Here is a 24,249-nt window from a genome sequence, read left to right on the forward strand (position 1 = left end):
CTGCAAATGCCATTTATACCAGAGATACAGCAGCATTTATCTGGCTTTCTTGGCTGTAGAACAGTCTCAGCCAAGCTGAAGCTGATTACATTGGCCATGCAACAAAGGTAATTTATTCATCATACACAAAACCTCCCGTTAACTAAAATCAGATTTTTAAGTGCTGATTGAAAGGAGAGCTGATGTATCAGGGCACAATTACCCTCTAGACCAAAAAGGCTACTCTTAAGGTACTTTTTAATTGTTTTCATTCCTAAACCTAATTATTGTTAGCTTTGCAGGTGTCTAATAATTAACTTATTCATAGAACATTAACCTATATTTTTTGCCTTCACCACTCCCATTCTAATTCATAATTTGCATGTCTGGGGGCTTAATATCTGTTAAAAGTCTCCCCAGATTTCTGGACGGCTTTTATTAAAAACACCTTATAAAGCAGGGGCTCAGCTGAATTCCTTCCCTGGGAGGATGTTGATTTCTTGAGAGAACTAGGAACTCTGGAGAGTTCTTCACATTCTCTAATTTATAGATGTGTCTCCCCAGCTTAAAATGGCAGTTGCCTCTTCCCCAAGTTTCAGTGGTCACCCATTACCATCTTGGTCTACCCCAAACCCAAGGCTGTAGACTCTTTGCCCCACTGGTGTCCACAACTTCAAGTGAATGCCAAACCAAGAGGACTTCTCTTCCTGGCTTTCCACACAGACTTTCGTGGGCTTTGCAGCCTCAATTAAATCCCTGACAATTTTCTCTTCTGGCTCACTTGCAAAATAAATGCTTCACAGTGGGTTGATTTTGCCCTCTCCATGTCTGTGTCCAGTGTGTGTAGTGATGGCGGTGGTGTGAGGAAGAGGTATGCATGTCCTTTGAAAGACATAATACAATTGTAAGCTTCCTTCACTTGACCATAGCTAGTTCAGGGACCAAAGGTTGAGGGATTGTGTAGGGCTGAGAAGGGGTGGTGTGTGTGTGTGCAGATGCAACATGGCAGCATTTAAGTGTTGACTTCCTGTTGCAGGTGCTGACTGATGGGAACAGACCACTGAGTGACATGCACTCACCCACTGTGTCCATTTTTCTCCTCTCCCCATCCTCTTTTCCTATCCCCTAACTCCATAGGGAAAGTAAGTGTGGTATTTACCAGATACATCTCTCAAAGCATCCAGGTGGATGTGCACAGGTAAGGTGCTGGTTTTCTGGTAGCTCCAGCCCCAAAACTTCCTTATATCCTCTTCCAAGGAGAAAGCCCGCCAGTGGGACCCTCCAGGTGATGGGATGTGACATTCCTGTGCACCAGACTCCTGCTTATTTTGCTCGCTGTAGCTTCAGTACTCAGACCAGCTCTCCGGTCTTGGGTTCTTTTTCACATCAGAATCTGAGGAGGTGAAGAAATCTAAATCTTAAAAGCAAAAAAGTTTCTAGTAGGCTGTTACATGGATCTCGTTCAGTATATGGATATGTATGTGGACCCAGGACCCTTTCAGTTTCACACAGGAACCGTAGAGGTGACTGACTGTTCATTTGGCCTGAAAAGAGTCCTAGTCCATATGGCTGAGGAGGGTGGGCAGGGGGAGTAGATCTGTCTGTTTTCTTTCTGAATGTCTTTCTTGTCCTTAGAAGTCATATTCTCTAGGAATTTGTCTTCTATCTCTGTCAGTGGTAGCTGACTCTTCTTTTTTTTTCAGGGAGGAAGATGAGTACTCAGAACTGCGATCAGAACTCAGCCAGAGTCAGCATGAGGTCAACGAAGACTCTCGAAGCATGGACCAAGACCAGACCTCTGTCTCCATCCCTGAAAACCAGTCCACCATGGTCACTGCTGACATGGGTGAGTCTGCCTGCCATTTCACGAAGCCAGAGTTTGGTTTCTGGATTGTAATGGGAATTTTAGAAATATGAGGCAGCCTGAATTAAAATTTAATTAGTCAAGGAGTTTGGTGAGTAGATGAAAGCACATCCATTTGAGTCCCTTACATGCTACTCTGTTGGAACTAAAGAGGTGAATGAGCTTTCTGCCCTGATGTTTGTGATTCGAACATAGATCACCTCTATTTGAAAATTCTGGAGATAGGGAACCAGCTGAAAAGGCTATTGTAGTATTCCAAGTTACAGTAAAAGCTGAGCTATGATGGCAGGAATGGGAAGGATGGAATGGGTGGCGACCCATTGCGGTGGAAGAACCAATAGGTTTCAGTAACTGTTGGGTAAGAAGAAATCCAAAATGACTCTAACCTGTTGATCCTGAGTGACTAAGAGAATGATCATAGTTCTTAGTAAGGATGTTTGGTTGAGAAATGAGTTGGGAAATAAATATATTATGTTTGAGGTTGTAGAGAAATGTCCATCTGGGAATACTTGGTTTGGTGTATTTTAAACTGCAGGTCATGACCTGTTAGTGGGTCTTGAGATTAAATGAAAAATCTTTTTTTTTTTTTTTAAAGATTTTATTTATTTATTTGACAGAGAGAGACACAAAGAGAGAGAGGGAACACAAGCAGAGGGAGTGGGAGAGGGAGAAGCAGGCCTCCCGCGGAGCAGGGAGCCCGATGTAGGGCTCGATCCCAGGACCCCGGGATCACGACCCGAGCCGAAGGCAGACGCTTAACAACTGAGCCACCCAGACACCCCGAAAAATATTTTTTAAGTGAAATCAAATAGGAAAAAAATAAAATGACAGTATGACTTCATGAAACTTATTTGTTGAGTATGCGTGTGTGTGATAAGTTGCCAAATGAAATGTTTCTGCTGCGGGTTGCAGTCAACCCACAAAATGTTGCAAAACCACTGGTCTACTTGGAGATGCTTAACTGGATCTTTGGAGAGATTAGGGTTGAGGATAAAGGCTTTGAAGTTATGAGGTAAGGAGATCTCTGTGGTCAAAAGGGTGTGGAGTCAGAAGAGGGAGGAGCACCGTATCTTAGGAAATGTTCACATGTAGGGAAGATAGAAGAAGGACTACGAGAAGGAGGCGTAAACATAGTGTAACTTTCTTAGAACCTAAAATTTTATTGGGGGGTGAGTCTTGAATATAGTACACATTTATATTAATTATGAAAATGCTGTAACATTAAGGAACATAGTACCATGAGAGTTTATCAAAGGAATTTTTTAAAGATTTTATTATTTCTTTGACAGAGAGAGACACAGGGAGAGAGGGAACACAAGCAGGGGGAGTGGGAGAAGGAGAAGCAGGCTTCCTGCTGAGCAGGGAGCCCGACGCGGGGCTCGATCCCAGGACTCTGGGATCATGACCTGAGCCGAAGGCAGACGCTTAACGACTGAGCCACCCAGGCGCCCCTCCTTTCTCTTTTTTTTTTTTTTTTTAAGATTTTTATTTATTTGAGAGAGAGAGAGTGCATGGAATTTGATTCAGTTTAAGATTCTAGAAGAGCTTCTTCTAGGAAGTGACATTTGAGCCGAGAGCTGGAGAGTAAGTAGGAATTAACCAGTTAAAGGAGGAGATGCATTCAGGGGAGGGTGGGGGAGTGGATGCATTCAAGGAAATGAAAAGAGATCATGGAGGGCCCAGAGATGTGAGATGGAGGCTGGAGAGGTAGGCCGGAGCCATAGCATGCAGGATCTTGTAGACCGTATTAGAGAGTTTGACCATTAATCAAAGATGCACAAGAAACCACTGAAAGATTTGAGTAGTGGGGGAAGGGGATGCAATGATCAGGTTTGCATTTTGAATCAATCATTCTGTAGTAAAGAGAATCAGTGGATCAAGAATGAATGGGGGAGGGGCGCCTGGGTGGCTCAGGTGTTAAGCATCTGCCTTCCGCTCAGGTCATGATCCCAGGGTCCTGGGATCGAGCACCGCATCAGGCTCCCTACTCCGCGGGAAGCCTGCTTCTCCTTCTCCCACTCCCCCTGCTTGTGTTCCTGCTCTCACTGTGTCTCTCTCTGTCAAATAAATAAATAAAATCTTTAAAAAAAAAAAAAAGAATGAATGGGGGAGGCCAGCTAGGAAAGCATTGCTAAAGTCTCAGTGGGTATGATTATTGCTAGGATGAGGGTGGTGGTAGTTAAGATCTAGAAAGATTTAAAGTTGGCAAGATATGCTGAAGGATTAGAAATGGAGGGGAAAAGGAAGTATGTATGCGGAGATGTTCTCTAAGTGTCTGGATCGCACGATGGGTGGACAGCACTGCCGAGTCCCAACATGGGAGCACAGGAAAAAGGACCAGGTGGTTTTGCGTCGAGTTTTGTTTTGTTTTGTTTTACTTGAAGGAAGTGGGAGTGCAGGGTGGAGCGCCTGTGTTTTGTTTGGGCGTAAGTTTGAGGTGTCTTGAGGTGTCTGGGTGGAGATGCTTCCGAAGGCAGCAGGTATTGATGAGAAGCCAAGAGGAGAGGTCTAGGCTGAAGAAAAGCAGTTAGGAGACACTGAGTTATGTGCAGTTACCAAAGCAGTGGGAGGCCGTGGTAGAGCGAGGAGTGCAGAGAACCAGAGCCTAAGCCTTGGGGGCCACCAGCCAGGGAGGAGACCCGGCGGAGCTCCTGGCAAGGATGTGTCCCTCCTCATTTTAGTCTCGGTTTAAATGCACCTCCTTTGAAAGCATCTCATGGGCACTAGCCTGCAGCGTCCTGTGTTGACTCTGGCACTGCCCCATTTGTCTCCTTCTATTGAATTGAAATTTTAAATGATGTATTTCTAGCTCTTTGCTTGACTGACCATCCCACCAAACGCCACTGGGCAGAAGCATGTTTATCTACTAGCAGATCTCCAGAGCCTCCCGCTGGGCCTGGCACATAGTGTGTGTTCAGAGATGTTTGCTGGGATGAACATGTGAAGCAGTCAGCGAGTCCATCAAGCAGTCGGCCGGCCAAAGCTGTAGGAGGAAAGGAGGAGAGCCATGTCTGGGAAGTCAGTGAGGACAGAGAAAGCTCTAAAAAGGAAGAGGTCAGTCGGACGGATGGGTGCTGAGGCTAGCAAAGTCATGGAGAGCTGTGTACTGATACCAATGTGATCCCAACAGAAATGGAGTGAGGAGCAGAGGCACCTCCTAGATCCTCAGGCTCTTGGCTCCAGGCTGAAACTGCCTCTCTGAAATTCACCTGGACCCCTACCCCGGGCCTTGAGTTAAAACACACGCAACCTCTGGGGACCGTCCCAGCTGTGGGTCCAAGTCCCATGTGCTGCTATAGCAGCACCGCAGTCTCTAACCCTAGTGGCCCGAGGCTTCTGGACTCTGCCCTCCAGCTTCGCGAGTGGGACAGGTGCAGACAGCCCAGAAGTTCCCATTCAAGCAAAGAGATACGCCTATGCTGATCCCTCCATTCATGTCTCTGAATGTGTATTTTATGAAATAAGTGCCCCATGCTCCAATAAAGTTTCTTAGTCAAGTAAGGTTGGGAAGTAGAGGGATAAACCTACTTCAGTGGGCTGGGCATCTTTGCTGTGGGACTTCTCAGAGCTCCTAACAGAGTGCTCAGTAGCTCAGGCTGTCTGCCTGTCCGTGCTGTGAGCTGGCTTCCTTTTCCCAAATGACGAATCTCAAATCCTTTCTTTCCATCCTCTTTCCCATTATAAGTATATGTTCGTTATAGCCAGTGATAGTATCTCTGCCAACAAGACTAGGCTCCTGGAGGGAGGGGACCCCATCTGCCCAATGTCTGTGTGTGTTCTCTGCCCACAGAGGTGGCCTCGATTCATTTATTCAGCAACTCACTGGGTGCTGGGCGAGGGACTGGGGGTGTGAGACACAGGATCTGCCCTCAGATCGCTGTCCTCGCGTGCTCTCATCTCTCACACCAAGAGTGACGTCCCGTCTCCTGACCACGGACCATCACCCCCACAGAACTGGGCGTCCCCCACCTTGGGCCACGCTGGCCTCCATGCTGCCCCTCATACCTGACCAGCTTGTCTGGCCTCACTGTTCCCTCTTCCTGGAGTGCTCCTTCCCTGAGCCGACCCTCGGCTTCCTCCACCTGTCAGGGCCCGGGTGGAGCACTCTGGCCTTCCGTCACCCTCAACCTGAGATGAGAAGCCAAGAGGAGAGGTCTAGGCTGGAGAAAAGCAGTTAGGGGACACTGGGTTATGTGCAGTTACCAAAGCAGTGGGAGGCCGTGGTAGAGCGAGGAGTGCAGAGAACCAGGGCCTAAGCCTTGGGGGCCACCAGCCAGGGAGGAGACCCAGCAGAGCTCCTAGCAGGGAGGCCAGGCACTCTCCTCCCTTTCTGGCTTCATTTCTCCTCACAGCACTTAGCTCTTCCTGGTGGTTCACTGTATGTGCCTTTCTCTTATCGTGTATTACTAGTTGTACTAGTCTCTCACGCGAGAATCTAGAATGCAGGCCCCACGAGGACAGGGGTGTCAGCCCTCTTGCCTGCCATTTGTCATAGTGCCCACACAGAGGAGGCACCCAGATACCGAGTAGCAGCGAATGCCATCTTGGAGCGCACACTTCTCCAGAGGATGCAGACAAGCCAACAGGGAATGACCCACAGTGAGGTGAGGCCCACGACAGGAGGTGGACAGTGGCTCCTAGCCACACCCGGGGGCAGGAGCCTCGGCCAAGACCTCCCTGAGGTCGCATCTAGCAGAAAGCCGAGGAACAGATGGGAGTGAGGCAGGTGAAGAGCAGGGGCAGAAGGAGAGCACGGGAGGCCGGCAGCTGCTGGCTCTCCGGGGATGGCAGGCGCGGGGACAGCGAGGAGGAGGAGGGGCGCATGATGGCTGCGGCAGAGCACAGTCCCCGGGTGTGGTCACTGGGACTGGACGTCTGCCTCTCCTTACTCCTTTGCCATTTTCCAATTAAACTGCTTCAATAGGGAAAAAAGCTTCCATATATAAACACCATTATAGGAAATCATTAAAAAGCAGCCATTTCATTATGGTTGCTATATTTGCAAGCCTGCATTAGCAACCCAAAGGTTTTCTTGAGCTGGATTTTATATGCAGAGTTTGCTGCGGTATATTTGCTGATCTTCATTTTAGATAGCAGGAGTTAGTCCCATCTATTCCCTTCCTCAGAAAGCACTCTGCTTTTGTTTTCAAGCCCCACCCATCAGAGCCAGCCTGCCCCTTCAGTAAGCTGGCTCCTGAGCACTGTCCTCAGGCCCTGGAGGAGGAGACCAACAATTTAGAAAGTGCTTTGACTTACCTGACCAGTCCCTGGAAGGAGGAAGGTCCCGGCAGTGTCACATTGCATCTGAAATTGTTCTGGCTCTGTTCAAACCTGGTGACACAGTTTGGAAGATAAAGGTAATTAAATAGACAAAGACAAGGCAGGAATCGTAGCTTGGGACTTCTATTCCCTCCGTTTGGCAAAGAGCTCTAGTTGAGAGAGGCTAGCTATAATAGATAACCTGTTTCGCTCACATACTTTGTGTCGAGCATTTACATGCATCCTCATGTGTAATCCTCAGCCTTGAGAGGAGGCCCTGTAAAACTCATCTGTAAAGTTGGGCTAACAGAGTTCAGAGGGGGTGGGTCACTTGTGCAAGGCCACACAGCTAATGGGTTGTTGCTGCTCTTGGCGCCCGTGTATCTGTGGATGGCTTCACCCTTACTCCGACGTGCCCACGGTGAGCGTGCCCCACTGCCCGCAGTCTTCTGAGGTCTCTAGTGCGGGTGGGGCTTGAGGGAGCAGCTGTGGCATCACGGCACCTGGCTTAATAGCAGAGTGTTCGTTGTTAATCGAGATTTTGCAGACCTCCATCTTAGAAAACAACACTTTGAGGCCAAATGATTCTGGGTGTTGCCGTAGAGCAAAACACAGATGTGTGTGCATGGGCTCATTGCAGCACACATGTTAGTGCGTGTGCGGTGTGCTCCCTGGCGGGCTGCTTCCCAGCTCTGTTCGTGGGATGGCAGAGCTCACCTGGAGCAAAATCCTTGGTCCGATGGACCTTTGCACAGCCTGTGTTGGGTTCGACTCCTTACTCTGAGCTCTCTTCTGGTTTTAGGTGAGAAATTCTTATTTTTCTGGAATCTAGCAATGCTCAGCTATTATCCCCTTAGGGATGAAAGGAAGCATATGATACCTTGTTTGCTGGTGGGATCATTTCGATAGAGATTTCCTCCTTATGAGTAGTTTTTGGAGGACAACCAAGGAGGAATTTACACATGAAACCTGGCTCTTTGGCACGGCTGTGATTATGAAATATGTTTAACGTTAAAGCCAGATTTTCCTGGCTCCATGGCCACTGAGGCTTAATGGCTTCAGGAAAAATGTTCCAAAGTGTCAGGCAGCCACTCCCAGTGAGGAGAAGGGGGGTCGGGCAGGGAGAGGCAGCCCTGCCTCCTCCAAAAAACGATTTCTGCAGGGTTGGGAGAGAAGTGGTTACAAAGGCGAAGGAGCCTGTCTGGAGAAAATGTGCATTTTGTTAGGAGTGAGGGGACTAGATAGCCAGTTATTCTCCAGCAAAGAATTTTTAAAAGACAATCAGGTTATGTGTAACCTGATTCTGGAACTTTGAGGAACCAGTCCATAGGTTGGAAAGGTTAGATGGGGCTGAAAACAGCACCTTGAGTAGTTGATGGAATAGGCTGAGCCCTTTGTTGCCCTTTTTCCCGTCACCTTACTTTAATTGGGCAGCTTAATTTCTCCCAAGAGGTTCACAGTGTTGGGCATCCCTGAGAACCAAGCCCAGAGGAGAACTTTGAAGTTTTGAACATGGACTCACCGGAGGACTCTTTGGGATGGCTGTGTGCTTTCTCCTTGGGATCTGAGCCTGCTCAAACAAGACCTGTCTGTGAACGTCAGCAAGGCAGAGTGACTGAGGAGTCCATCTAAAATCATTCTGGAACTTTCCTTAGAGTAATCAAGCTTAAAGGCAGGAAAGCTCACTGCCCCACTTCAGTTTGTGTTACTTTGGAATATTTCCCTCAAATTGTACTCAATAATTTTTTTTCAGCCCCTCAAAGACACTTGGGGTGTAAGATGCAAATAGGAAGGCTTTGACCCACCACATTTGTTCAAAATGAGTTCCCATCAATGTGGGGATTCAGGAACTCCTTTTATAATGTAAGTAGTCTAGATTTTCTAAACAGACTATGTCCCTTCAGGTTAGATTGGGGTTTTTGGTGATTTGAAACTCATGACATAAAGCCACATTATAAAGAAGTGTTGCTTCCAAACCAGCCCGTGAAAGCCTGTTTCATCTGTAATGGGAGTGAAGTATGGGACCTCCCTAATGCTACTACCACCCCAACCATTGTTCTGGGGGACAGGATTGTGTCGACCACATTTGGCTGTTAGGGGCACATCTGCCCCCTTCTTCGGGAAGTTCTCCCATCCCTGCCACAGCGAGAGCCCCGGGGTCTGGGACGGGTACCTACAGCCTACTCTGCATTTGTCACTGTTTGTTCTCGAGGGCTTAAGACAAGGGCTGGTCTGAAAAGGGCCCTTGAGCTGAGATGGGAGACCAGGCACGGAGGAAGGGCCCTTTGGACCAGAGGTTAGTGCACTTGGGGGAGAGCTGTCAGAGGTGATGTTGTAGAGACACAGACTGCGCGAAAACTGCAAACTGACAATAGCAAAAGCGAAAACAAATTCAGGCTGCTAAGATTTGGCTGAAATGGAAGTCCTGAAAATACAGCTTTGTTTTCTTCAGGGAAAAGAAACCCATCGCTCCTGGCGAAGTTAGGACCCGGCCAGGGTAGTGGCTGGTGGCTACCCCCCTCATCCGTGCCTGTGGCCTTGGGGGGGACTTGGGTGTGGCAATGACACTTTTTCAGGAGAGCATTTTGGTTCCTGTGGCTGCACTGAGAAATGGATCATCATAGGGATCCCCACGTCACATCTTGCCTCAGTGTACCCACGCTCTGTCAGGCCTCCTGGCCTTGAATGGTAAGGTATTTCTTTCCCCTCCACTTTTTATTTGAAAAACTTCAAACTTACATAAATGGTAGAATGAACCCCAGTAAACCCTTTGCCTAGACTGACTAGTCATTAACGTTATGCCACATTTGATTTTGCACACACGCGGAAATATTTTTCCGGAGCTATTTGAAAGTAAGTTGCAGACCTCATGATGCTTCACCCTAAATATATCAGCACAGACCTCTTAAGAACGGGGAACGTCTCTTTTTTAACCACAGCACTTTTATCATACCCGAGAATTTTAACCCAGATGGAACGTTATATATAGTCCATATTCCAATTTCCTCCAAATGTACCATTCATGTCTTTTGTTGCTTTTGTTTAATCCAGGATCCAGTCAAGGCTCACACATTATATTTAGTTACCACGTCTCTTTATGTTCCTTTCATCTAGAACAGGTTCCCCCACCTTTCCTGTCCTTCATGACATTGACATTTCTGGAGAGGCCGGGTTTGTAGTGCCATAGAAGGTCCTCAGTCTGGATGGTCTGATTGTTTTCTTGGTATTAGATTTGAGGTTAGCATTTTTCGCAAGAATATACAGGGGCAATGATGGGCCCTCACGACTGTCGCCACAGGAAGTTCATGATAGCAGTTTGTCTGTGGTGCTGTTAATGGTGATGTTGAGGTGTTTTGGAGCTATAACAACACCGTTCCTCCTCATTCTCTTGCCTTCGGGAGATGCAGGCCCTGTGCATATTACACAGGGTGCAACTGCCTGGATACTGTCCTTCTTTCTCACAGACCCTTCCATCTCCACCTTCTATTTCTCCATTTGCTGTGTTGCTTTGTTCTCGTCTTGCTTCTTTCTCCCTGCGTGCAAGGAGGGAAGTGCTTATACAGGAAAGCCACGGCCCTCCTCGTCTCAGCCTTGGAGCCACAGCAGGGGCTGGACTGTTAGGTCCCTAAGGACATCACCTCTGGCCTCTCAGCAGAACATCTGAGTTGCTGCTGAAAGAATCTGTAGCTCTTTCCCCTCCTTGACTTGCCTTATAAGGTGCACGATGTGTGGCCGTCGGAACAGAGGTGGGGGGACGTGTGCTGGTGGGGGTTACGGTTATGCCCTGAGCTGCTGCACCGCACAGGGAAGGCCTTTGGACTGTGCGCAGCAAGCCTACAGCTGCTTCTGTTCCTCAGACCGGCTCAGATTCACTGTGCCTAACGGCTCTAGCTGGAGTGGACACATCCACCTTGGGGATCCACCCAACGGAAAGCTTCCTGCCTTTTTAGCAGGGTGTGCTCTGCCCCAAGATAGGTCTTAGATTTGATGATTCTTTAGCAGTGAGCAGATGAACAAAAACCGGATACTTATAAAAAGTTGATTTACAGAAAGTCTTTCTTTTACACGTTCAACTCAGGTAGTCTTTACTGAGCACGATCCGCTGTTGTGAGCATCTGGGAACACAAGGACTAATAAACAGTCATTGGTCCCCAGGGCTGGGCTTAGTAGGGTCGATATGTCAGTTAATAAATAATTACAGGGAATGCGATGCCTCAAAGAAAGAAGTAAATACAAGACTATGGGCGGGTGGGGGATGGGTGAAATGTGTGAAGGGGAGTGGGAGATACAGGCTTCCGGTTACCGGATGAGGGAGTCACAGGGATGAAAGGCACAGCAGAGGGAATATAGTCAGTGATATCAAAATAGCGCTGTGTGGCGACAGCAGCTACAGCTGTGAGAATAGTGTAGTGTATAGACTTGTCCAATCACTGTGTTGTAAACCTGAAACTAATATGACATTGTATGTCAACGATAGTACAATTTAAAAATTTTTAAGGAAAAAAAATCTTTTTTAAAGACCGTAGGTAATCAGGGAAGGCTTCCAGAAAAGGGTATTTCGAGGCAAAGCTTGGAAAAGGAGCCCTTAGGAAGAGGAGAAGGAGAGGCTTCCAGACGAGGCAGGCACATGGCCATTTACTCTGGACGGGAAGCCCCGGGAGTGTGTCCTCTGGAGGCTGGGACTGTGTTTTGGAGCAGATCCATTCTGGTACGGGTGCACAGCTCAGAATCCGGGAGACCAGGGGAGTGTTTCTAATGTCTCATGTTTTATTGGGGTTAGGGCTTTTACAGGGGGTTCAAAAAAAACAAAGAACAGGCAGCCTCTGACACCTGGTTCAAAATGAGCCAACTCTGGCATAGTTTCTTGTATGGAACTCAGCGGGTAGGCTGAGCTGATCCTGAGGGAGAGAGAAGAAAACCAGTGTATGTGTTTAACCAAGCCAGAATGCTGGCTAGGCTTAATTTTCGTAGCCGTGAATGCCCTCTGACCCTCTTTCCGGACTCTCCTAGTACTCGGGTCTTCCCTCAAACAGCAACGTAAAAACCTAAGCCTCTGGGGTCTCGTTAGAAAAGTTAACCTGAGCTGTCGTGTCTCCAGCTCCTCTCAGAAATGTGACTGGGAAAAGTCCTATTCAGAACCGACAGCCAAGGTGGGGCTGCAGACGGACGGGGCCCAGGGGGGGCAGCGAGCGGCGGTGAGGGAAGCAGGGGGGTGCCGTGGCCATGCCGAGTCCGAAGGGGCCGGCTGCCGGCTGCTGCACACATGGCAGTCATGTGAGGAGCCGGGCCCCGTATTGCCAGGCCTGACTCGACAAGAAGAGCCATAAATTCTAATGACTTTCAAATGCTGACAATTAATTCAAAACTGTTCTAAAAAAACAAAAACCAAAAAGGCCATGCCAGATACCTACTCCTGCCGTCCAAACAACACGCATCCTGGGCCGCAGGTGGCTGGGCTGCATCCTCTGGTCAAAGGGAGATGCTCGTTCCACTTAATCATCTGTGTCCTCTGTCTCGTCTTTACAGCAAATTAGACAACTGGAAGGCACAGTGCCAAGATTGTACGAACTTACTCCTCCCCAGAAGTCCCTTCACGTTGTACTTGAATGGCCCACGGCTTAATTTTAATTGAAGGTTAGCATAAGAAGAAACCATATGAAATCTGCCTCTCTTTGAAACTGGGTCTGAGGAGCCTGGCAATCCCATTGCTTTACACCACACATGAAGTCCCATATACCTCAGTTCTTTTAGCATCTGTGGCTGAAAACACAGTGTCTCTCTTGGGAAGCTGGAATGCTTCCTTCTTTCTGAAAGGAGAGGTTTCGTTTTCGCTCTGGCTGCCAGGAAGCTCAGGGCTAAGTGGAAGAGTCTGCCCCAGCAGCCGTGTGAGCCTCCGTCAGCGTCCTTGCCCTTTCCCTGGGTCCGGTCACTCTGTTTCCCCCTTACGTGTGGGTGTTTGCTACAGGCCACTTCAAATTCTTCTTTGGAAAGAAAAATAACCTCTGTTAAAAGAATGTGTATCCTATACGAAGGGCCTCCTCTTTGTCCTCGGCACGCGGGGCCAAGCCATCACCTTTCTTAAATAAAGCACAGCACAGCCTGAGGTGCTGTAGCGAGTCAGCCTCCGTGTCACCCTCATGACAAGTGTGGAGCTCAGTGGCAGGATGTACATTCAGAGTTGTGCCACCCTCACCACCATTCGTTTCCAGGACTTTCTCATCCTCCCAAACAGAAACCGTGTGTCTGTAAGCAGCATTGCCCCACCCCTGGTAAGCTCTACTCTACGTCCCTCATCTCAGGGGAATCATGTAACATTTGTCCTTTCGGAACTGGCTTATTTCTGGTGTAATCTTCTCAAGGTTCATCCATGTTGTAGCATGCATCCAAATTTCCTTCCTCTTGAAGGCTGAATAACATTCCATTGTGTATATAAGCCACATTTTGTTTTTCCATTCATTGGTCAATGGACACTTGGGTTGCTTCCACCTTTGACTATTGTGTATGAGGTTGCTAGGAACATGGGTGTACAAGTATCTATTTGAGCCCTACTTACGACTCTTTTGAAATTGGATTGAGAAACGGGATTGCTGGAGGATAGGGTAGTTCTATTTTTAATTTTTGAGGAACTGCTATAGTGTTTTTCACGGAGATTGCACCATTTTGCATTCCCACCAGTAGGGCACAAGGATGCTAATTTTCTCTCCATATCCTTACCAACACATTATTTTATGTTGTTGTTGTTGTAAACAGTAGCCATCCTAATGGGTGTGAAGTGATATCTCATTGTGGCTTTGATTTGTGAATGAGGCACCTTTTGCACAGTCTGGAATACTTGGTCCCTGTCTCAGTTTATCCTGCTCCTCTGGTCCCTTAACAAGAGGTCCCTTAATCTCTCTTGCATTTTGTAGAGACTCCCAGTGCCTCAACCTGTGGTGTTGATGCTCTCGTCTGTGGCAGGGGCAGATGATCCTGAACATTGTAGGTTGGGAGAAGGGACTGAGAATTTATTCCAACTCAATGTCTAGAGGAATATGGCACAGACTCTGAAAGCTAATTCCACCCTGTATGGAGCAGCACTGATGCTCGGGGAGGATGGTGGTGAGTGATTGGTGCTGGGGGGCAGCACTCAGGGGACCCAGGATAGCTGCTCCGGCCAGCCTAGCCACCTTGTCCTCCTAAACTGAAGAATGACAAAAAGACAGCCACGTGTCACCGGATCACTAGTGGGACTTGGATCAAACCACTGTGCAGAACTCGGTGGGTAACAGGCGAGAGTGTGTGGGGTTCATCATCCAACCTGTGCCTTAGACATTTGGCTTCCTAAGACCACAGAAAGCATTAATGGCCCTCTTTGGTTCAAAGGGAAGAAGCTCAGCTATTTTCAATCTGGATGTTTATTTACATACCCTCCTCATCTCCTGATTCTCCATCCTGTACCAGCACCATGTTCTCTGTGGTCACTTTCCCCAGGGTGGTAGTGGACAGCTGAGAGAAGGGACTGTGGCATTTCCTCGTATACCTGTGAGCCTCTCAGGGTTGAGGAGAGTCTCTTTATTTTTGTACCCTGCTGCTAGCCTAAGGCCAGGGCTCAGCAACTGTTTGGTTAAGCAATGAGAAAGAAGTATCGGCCAGATTTATACACCCTCCCCCTGTTCCCCAAAGCCCAACATCATCGGCATGCAGCCTGGTTCCACCTCTAGGTCCTGCCAGAAGATCCCAGAGCAGACATGTCCAGTGTGATCACTGTATCAGGTGGAGCTGTGCTGGGGAAATCCAGATGGAATGGGTGAATAGAACCATCTTTCTTCCTCATCCCACTCATAAGCACTTAATAATGCAGATAATTCAGGAGTTATATGAACTCCAGCCCTGTGTACCAAGAACCCTGCAGCTCGAGGTAAATGATCATTTGGAGAAATTTCTCTGATTATTACTTACAATTAAGTGTGCTTCAGAGAGAGTTCCAGCGGCATGCTCTGGACCTCCTTAGCTTGAGTTGGTGGTGGGCACCTGTGGTGCCCTTCTCCAGAGGATCTTCTCCAGAGGATCTTCTCCAGAGGACCTTCTGCAGTGAGGACTGTCCCCCAGTTGTTAGCAGCTCAGGGCATGGTCTATGATGAGGACAAAAAGCATAAGGTTGATGTAAAACAGGCTGCTACTGGCAGTCTGTGTTTCCAGTCTGTCTCTTAAATACATGATGTGAGGTTCATATTTGCCCACTTAAAAATAATTCTTGATCGCCTACACTCTTCTGTGTTGGAGATACAATGATGAGGAACATCAAAGTTTCTTCTTCATGGAGCTCACATTTCAGTAGAGAAGAGGTAATAAACACATAAGTCGGATCAGATAGTGGTAATTGCCACGAAGAAGATAGGATAATGGGGTAGGGACTGAGCAGGGAGAAGAGCCAGAACCCCATGCTTTTTAGATAGGGAAGAGCTTGGTGAAGAGGTGGCATCTGAGCTGAGACCTGAGTAAGTGGAGACTTGGGTGGAAATCAGTCTTGGCAGAGGAAACAGCAAAGGAAAAGGAGGCATGCTCCAGGGATGGAGAGAAGGTCAGGAGTGTGAATAGAGCAGAGCGAGTGAGGGGGAGGTAGGCAGATGAGGCAAGGACAGGGTCCGTGGTTCTCACCCTGGCTGCATGTGAGAGTGATCTGAAGACCTTTAAAAATTTTCTCAGTGCCCAAGCCCTACCCCCCAGAGACTGTGATTTAATTGGTCTGCGGTGGGGCCTGCACAGGGATAATTTATAAAAACTCCCCAGAAAATTCCACAGTGCAACCTGCGTTGAGAACATCATCAGTCTTGATCATGCAGAGTCTCACAGACTGTGGTGAGGAGTTTGCACTTGAGCTGAATGACAGTGGGAAGCCATTAGGTGGTTTGGGCTAGGGGAGTAACATCTGACGTACGTCCTTGAGAAGCTCACTTTGGCTGCAGTGTGGGGAGTGGAGGTTGGAGGTTGTTCAGGTGGGTTCACTGAAGAAATGATGGTAGCCTGAACTGTGGTGGTATCGGTGGAGATGGTAAGAAGAGGTCCCTTTGGGGATAAGTTTTGGAGGTTGCACTCACAAGGTGGATTGGGTTTAGGATATGGGGCAAAAGGAAATGAAGCTTGCCTGACAGGTAACCTGAATAACTGAGCTGATGGTGGTGCCATTCACAGAGCTGGGAAGGAATAGGTGTGAGAGGAAGGGGAATAATTGGGTCCATTGGTTGGTGTGCAAGCCTCAGGCTGTCTTCTCTCTAGATTCAGGTAACTTGGAGATCCAGGCAGTCAAATAAGGTTGACCAAAAGATTCTGATATATTCTGTTACTATAGTACTGAGTTTCTTGATGTCTTCTAAAGATAAGCCCCAAAAGCAATGGACTGTTTTAGTGCATGGAAGCTGTGATGAGAAGGGAGGAGGAACAAAGAAGAGAAATTGAAGACGTTGAGCTTCTTTCATGTAGGAATCAGACTGGATGTAGGGGAGGAATGCCCTTTGAGAGGCCGCTTAACACCTGTCTTGCTGTAATCCAAAATAGCAGGTTATTTGTGTTTGACTTTAAGGGGATTTTTTTTTCCCCCAGCAGAATTATCTTCTAAAATATTTGTAGCTCATACTAAGATTATAATTAATTTTTCTTCCCAGACCAAGCCCTAGATGTCCAGCAATTAAAAGTAACCCAGAGTTTTCACCTGGGTGGCTCAGTTAGTTAAGCATCCAACTCTTGATTTTGGCTCAGGTCATGATCTCAGGGATGTGAGATCAAGCCCCAAGTCATGGAGCCTGCTTAGGATTCTCTCTCTTCCTCTGTTCCCCGCCCCCCCCCCCCCCGCCATTCTCTCTCTCTCTCTTTAAAAAAAGGAAAAAATGTAACCCAGATTTTTTAAGTCAGGATCAAATTATTAGAATGACTTACAAGACCTTTACATGGAGAACAATATGAACTTCATTAGAAGAGTTTACTTTTCCCCTGATGGAAAAGTGGGTTAAATTGCAATGGTAGAGCACATTGATTGGTCACATCAGAAAAAAGTCCTGATTATAAGCTCACTGAAGGCAAGGACTATCTCTTACAGTTTATTATTATTTTTTTAATGCCTAGTGTCTCTGCTCACTCTGGGTCTTTTTGTTTTGTTGAGTAAAGCTCTGAGATCTTTGCTGAAACTCTTTCTGGAGTCGTACTTGTCTGAATAGCTAAGGAGGAAGGTTGACCAGAAGGCTTCTGAAGTCCCAACAGCCTCTTCTGGGACCCTTCTTTGTTCTTACCAAGGAACTTGAGACATAGCTCCCTTCCAGTGAAAGACTAGAGCATTTAGTGTGGTATGGCTGTCTAGAAAATGACCGTGGTCTGAAACTCCTTAATAAAGGCTTTACCTTTGCTCTAAGCCTCAGAGGCGGTACGTACCAGCAGCCTATGACATGAGGCCGCATAGCATTAAAGTCTAGAATATCAGGCTCCATTGCCATTCCATTTTACCCGACTGGGTTCCTCATGGTGAGTGAAATGGAGAGCATCCGTTGCCCATCTGCCTGCTTAACTCATCGTGTCCACCTTCACTCACAGATAATTGCAGTGACCTGAACTCAGAGCTGCAGAGGGTGCTGACGGGGCTGGAGAATGTCGTCTGCTGCAGGAAGAAGAGCAGCTGTAGCCTCTCCGTGGCCGAGGTGGACAGGCACATCGAGCAGCTCACCACGGCCAGTGAGCACTGTGACTTGGCCATCAAGGTATACGCTCCCCATTCTGGCTGGCTCTTTGAGGGCATGTGAGGGAAATGGTCAAATCTCTTTCTTCTGAAGTGTGGTTTTCTCAAATACCTGTTAGGAATGAGTGTTTCTAAGAAAACCGTACTATACTTCGGACCGCCAGGGAGAGGTCCTAGGAGCCCTGTAAATTTTTGTTGGGCTGAATCTTGTTTAAAAAAAAAGTCATTATGCTTCAACATAAAAACATCTGAGCGGGGGACAAATGACACTAGAATGTATACTCCACGTGTTTCATGCACATTTTCAAGACACGTATAATAATGTGTTTTCTTAATTTTATTTCTTGTGGTGAAATGTGACTTTCAAATTAAAATGACCTTCTTTGAAACTTTTTTTTGACTTGTACGATAAAGCGTTTGGAAAGATCCATAATTTTGACTGAGGTTTGCAACCAGGAGATAAAAAGATGTCTCAATAGTAATCTTGTTCATGTGCTTTTAAAACCAGCTACAGTTTAAGACTTTATTAGTTATGGAAACTGTGTATGTTTGTGTATGTGTATATATTAAATAAAATACATGCCTCCAGTAATGCAGTGCCATTGATCTTGATGCATATCAGGGGAAAATCCCTTTTATGACAAGCACACAGAAAATGATAGCATGGTCTGACTTTCAAAAAATGCCTCACCATCTTTCTTACAGCTTTATTTTGCTAAATGTCTGTTTTGTTGTGATCTGTTGTACCTCACAGCACCATTGTGACCATGGTGATGCCTCATTTGCATGATGTGTATGTTGTGTTTAACGTGAAATACATTTTCATTGAAGAGTCTGGAAAAAAAAAAAAAAGTCTATGTCAGCAGTCAAGATCACTGGCTTTTCAGGAAAAGTGACGGTTTCCTTGAAAACTCAGACTCCTAGTATTGAACCGTATCATTTTAGTGTGGCCCATCATGTAGCACTCACAAGTTGTAGGATTAACTTGGAAGTTTCATTTAAACTTTAAGGCCTCTCGTATATTAATTCAGAAGTTAGCAATTCATGGTGCTAACAAGAGGGAAGCTCAGGGCCTGAGTGAGTCATCTGCCCTGAGCACACTGGACGAGGCCTCAGCCACACCTTCCCCAGCCTTCCAACTTGGTGCCTTGGGAGCTCGAATGAGGAATGTGCTGCATCTGCACAGACTCCTCATGAGAGCAATGGGAACGCCAAGGCCTATTGCTACTGGGCCTCTGGTATCCGTATGTGACTTCACCACAGCTTAGTAACCTAGGCATAGCAGTTCAAACTGAAAAGTCTGGGAGGAGCCCACGTAAAGGGAAAATGTGACACATTAATTGAAAAATCCCTTCAACACTAGGCCCAAGGTTCTATCCACAGGAATCCTGGCTTTCACAAAAGCGCTGTGGTATCATCTCAAGGTAAACCATGATTCATATTTATAACACAGCTGGTTTTCCATCTTATTCATCGCAATTATAAATATATAGTTGATGTGGTTTGGGGAGGCAACCACTGTCGTTTCTTTTGTTGGAGTCTCTGAGGCCCTGTATTTGACTGTAATGTCAATTTGGATGTTAGTCCTGGCCTCAGCATTGCGAGGGCAGGAGGGGGTCGAGGGTTTCTGCCAACCAGCAAGGGACGGACGGAGTGGGCCTGGAGCAGGGCTGAGGAGAAGAGCTTCAGATTTGAGGGGAAGGATGAAGCCCCACGTGTGGAAAGTGACGGCAAGATTTGTGTAACTTCTTCATCACGGAACCAATGTGGGCATCCAAGGGTGTAGTCCCCTCACATTTTTGCATTTTTGAGACCACCTGTTTCTCCTCACATCTCCTCACATCTGCCTTCTGCCCTACATGGTCCTCCTCCCTCTTTTTTCCGTGTCAGTTTGTTGGCTTATGCTTCCTATGCCAAAGGGCAGTGATGGGAATGAATAGTTTCTGAAGCAAAGCAGAATTACTTCTTCCTTTTTTTTTTCCTAATTTTATGCATGTCTCTTCTCCATTAATACTACATCTTAAATGAATTTGTAAAAGTCTCCAAGTACTATTAAGATTCTATTCTTTTTCGCTCATAGCTGTCTTATTAATTAATGAAATCCCTGCTGTCTTAGAAACATCCACAATGAGCTTCGTCTTTTCTGTGTCACTGAGGTTTATTTTTGTCTTCCACATCTTGGGACTGAACCTCATTCACATCCTCTGAATTCTGATGTGACACCAAAAGCTGGAAATGGTGATGTGACTTCTGCTATCCCAGAGTTGCAACATGGGAGGGCTATGATTTGGGAAACTTCAAGTTAGCTTTTGTATGCTGTTTGCAGCTTCGCACTTGCACTGTGAAGCCCGCTAATGGGCTTGCTGTCTGGTTACATGTATTTACCAACTCTGGAACGTGGACGGGGGACTGAAGCATTTGTATGGACGTGGCCGTTAGAACCACAGATAGACAAACATCCCATGAAGGGACTGTGTTGTTCTGACTCTGGGGACTGTTGGGAGACGCAGACTGTGACCCAGGCGAGTGACAGAGCCTTCTCTGAAAATGGGGAGAGGGTGATTTGGGGGTAGTCATGGTTAGTGTTAGCAGTGAAAGGACCATAGAACCCACTCCTGTCGACACTCGCGCCCATCCTGCCTATTGTCTTCCCTTCTCCTCGCTCCCAGGGAACCCACTGGGCTTGTCTTTGTGTTTTCCAGACAGTCGAGGAGATTGAAGGGGTACTTGGCCGGGACCTGTATCCCAACCTGGCCGAAGAGCGGTCTCGTTGGGAGAAGGAGCTGGCTGGGCTGAGGGAAGAGAATGAGAGCCTGACCGCCATGCTGTGCAGCAAAGAGGAGGAGCTGAACAGGACCAAGGCCACCATGAACGCCATCCGGGAGGAGCGGGACCGGCTCCGGAGGCGGGTGAGCGCACCCAGTCCGGCCTGGCCAGGCCTTCCCCCCGGGCTGTGGGGCTGGAAGACAAACAAGCATGTAAGAGCCAAGGGCAGCCCCAAGAATTTTGTGGCATTTGTAGTCTTGGGAATCTCCATCCCTTTCTGACCAGGAAGTCATTCTCAAAAGGGGAGTAGTTTGAAAGTGCTGAGGTATGCAGGTAAGATTTTAAAAAACACTATTCTCTGGAATCACAAATCTAAGTGGATGGTAAAATTTTATCAGTGCAGTGACTCTCAAACCGTTCTCCAGGGTATGCACGTCTTCCCCAAACTCAATTAAAATGTTCTTCCTTTAAGATAGACTAATAATATTTTATAATTTGCAGAAATAAATAGAATTTTCCCCTTTGCAGTTTCTTCTATAAAATTTTCTTTACATTTGTAGTACCTGCTCTCACCTGCGGGGACTCTGATGTGAAGCGTCCCCTCCTCTAGTGCATTTATTAAGGTTATGACAATCATGTGTGTATGTGTGTGTTTATGTACGTACGCGTGTGTCACTTCTGTCATTCACCCCAGCTTACCAAATGGTTCTGTGGCCTGCAGCAGCCTTCAGAGCAGAAAGCACCAAAACTTGCTTAGGAAATACATCCTTTGCTGAAGGAGCTGATGTTTCAGCAGAGTCATGTTTGGCAGAATTGTTAAAGCACTCAGTTTTCTAAAGACAGAGTATTTTTTTTTCCTCTGGAACCCACAAGTACTTCTTTGTTTGGCTGTGAATTTGATCTGTGATTGGTCTAGAGCAGAGCAATGAATTCTTCAATCAGAAACATACCCTCTGAACTTCACTTTGAATTACTACACCGGCTTTACTCTCTTTCTCAATCTTGGCAATATTAGCAGCTTGCTTTCTAGCTGCGCTCTGACTGGCAATTCTGCACGCAGATAAAGCCGGCTTAGAGGGGAAAAGTACGTCTAGTAGATCCCTCATCCTTCACCATTGCTCTCGCTCCCTTACTTTTAAAGAATACCTTGGAAATAACTTGTCTTCCGTAAGGTCAGCACGTGTACACCAGTCTGTTCTAAACGCACACACAGGTTTCCTTGGTTGCCATTATGCACGGATATGGAAGAAATGACTATTTTTGAATATTACCAACTCTTGTCCTCATTTATGGCTAATGTCATAATTAAAAGGCCAGCATTCCTACCTGTCCTATCTGAGCATGATTTTGTCTGAACTCACGTGCCTAAGCTTATTTTCAGTCCCCAGCTGGACGGGATGCCTTTCTGCACTCTGGCATCAGCAGGTGTAAATCATCCCAGTCAGCAAAGACTTTATCTGGGCAAGCTGATGAAGTGCACTTAGTGCTGAGGCCCACACCACCTGGAATTTCCTGGGTTACACTCCCTGGTTGTTATGACTAATGCCCTAATTAGGCATGCTTGCTCTTAGCGTGCACATTCGGATGGTGCATGTTTTGTGAAGGAAATGTTGGTCTTAGGTGTAATTGCATATTGTGGTTTAGAATAAATTTCCTCCTCTCAACTTGAGTTACTAATGTACAAGACAGCCCTGGATTGTGACAAGCAGAGGGTGAAAAGCCCCTTCTGTGCAAGTATGTTCTCCAACTCTGGAGGTTATAAGAACAGCATAATGTGGTGGTACTGTTACGATGTACCTGGGGTCACAGCCTGACCTACCAAGTCACCGTGAACCTTGAGCAAGTTACTAACCTCTCTGTGCCTCACTTGACTCTGCCATGAGTGGGAATAAGAATAGTATCCAAGGCAGGAAAATCAGTTAATACTCATAAAGCACTTAGACAACCTTTATTCTTATTACCTTTTAAGTTTTGTAGTTAATATGGTTTTATATAATCTGTATTTCCATTACATCCAAATCATGAAATGTTGAGGAACTTGTGTCTCTTCCTCAACTGGAAATGTCCTCAGGAATGTGCATACCTACCCATGATTTATTTCTCTGTGTTTCAAAACTAATTGTGGGTCTCATAGAATTTGCTAGCTGCCTTTGAATGCCAGTTTACTAGACTTTCAATGTTGGGTCACTTCCACCCACCACCACCCAATATATTTCATTTCCCTGAGGAATCTGTCTTTTGTGGTTCATTTACTTCTGTTCTTCATGATGTGTAGCTCTGTGGAATGACTAAGGTAGTTTCATTTCCATCTCTGTGATACCACATGATACATGGCTTGTTTGCCTTTGCTGTCTTTAGCGCAGGTCTGAATTCACAGTTCGTCAGAGTTGCCTGAAAAGCAACTGGGGCCACTTTTTTTTTCATTGCCCACATTCACTGTATAGAATTTGAACTGACCAGATCAATAGGATTGGTGCTTGCCCCCTGCCTGTAATTAAACAAAGTGCTCTCAGTAGGTTTTCTAAGCCTTGCTCAAGATTTAATTAAGTTAGATCTTTAATGTCAGTTAACAGATTGGGCTACTTGGCAGAGCAGTAACTAAGGAACAACAGGCAGACAATTTTTATTATTGGTCCCAGCTCGTTATTAAATGAGATAATCATTTATTTCTTCATGCTTTGTAATATAACCACTCATTTCCTCACACTTAAAGAATTGGGCTTAATTTAGGCAAGGTAGGATTAATTACCCTAGAAAGGAAGCACTTGGCTCTTCGTTCATTTATTCATTTCATGAACATGACTGGCCATCTCCTCTGTGCTGGGCAGAGAGGTTGCAGTGATAAACAGGACACTGTCCTTGGCCGGGAGGATGTTGGGGAGACAGGCCGGTCAATAGGTTGTTACAATGTTGTAGGGAGGATAGAGCACAGAGAGCACCCGGGCAGTCCACAGGAGGGACTTTGGATGGTAGGTCCAGCTTCTCCACACTACTTTCATCTTTTACCTAGTCGTTTAGGTCAACTGCCGTGTAGCAAAAATGATCAGTGCTTTCCTCAGATAGTTTGGTAAAGCATAGTCTGGTAAAGTTTTTGGTGAAACTATGACCACAAGCTCATGAATCTGTGTCCCATTGAGTCATAGACTTGAATCAAAATTAGGCCACATGAGTTCCTTCTGAGATTTTGTACAAATTCTTCAGAAAGTTCTGCAAATTCATGGCCTAAGGTGGTGGTAGGAGTTTGTTCTGTGTACCTTACGTCCCACTTGGGTATTTTCATCATGTCGGGAAATGAATTTCATCAACCTCTCCTGGACTTCCTTCATCCTTGGGATCTGACTTCTGCTTTGAGTCTCTGGTCATCACCACAGTAAATTCAAGAGACTAGAAGACATACTGTCTTAAACTAAATAAAAGTCACCTTAATCTCAAATTTCTCTCTCTCTACTACTTCTGCTTTCCCTCCAAATGTCTTAAAAACCCTTAGTGTTAGTTAATTGACTTGGCTGGGGCAGGGGAAGGGGGCAGTATTTCCAGTAGTGGTAAGAAGACACAAGTGTCTGTCTTTTCCAAACCAATTACTCTTGATTCCTAAATGTGGTGTTACATTTATGAAGGGATTTCATTGTTCTGTGTTCATAGGACCCATGTAATTCAAATGGAATCCCCCAGTTCAGCT

The 24,249-nt window shown here is 46.5% G+C and overlaps 1 protein-coding gene across 5 annotated transcripts in view; it reads left to right on the forward strand.

The window, feature by feature from the left end:
- The window catches only part of MCC (MCC regulator of Wnt signaling pathway), a 389,997-nt gene that overhangs the window by 304,977 nt on the left and 60,771 nt on the right, over nt 1–24,249 (forward strand). For all 5 annotated transcript variants that reach the window (XM_078066935.1, XM_078066936.1, XM_078066937.1 and 2 more), the window contains 3 exons: nt 1,683–1,825; nt 17,663–17,826; nt 20,507–20,713. In XM_078066935.1, the coding sequence (XP_077923061.1) occupies nt 1,683–1,825; nt 17,663–17,826; nt 20,507–20,713 (514 nt within the window). The remainder of the gene's footprint in view (nt 1–1,682; nt 1,826–17,662; nt 17,827–20,506; nt 20,714–24,249) is intronic.

Source organism: Halichoerus grypus, chromosome 2, assembly GCF_964656455.1.
Source record: "Halichoerus grypus chromosome 2, mHalGry1.hap1.1, whole genome shotgun sequence".
NCBI lineage: Eukaryota > Metazoa > Chordata > Mammalia > Carnivora > Phocidae > Halichoerus > Halichoerus grypus.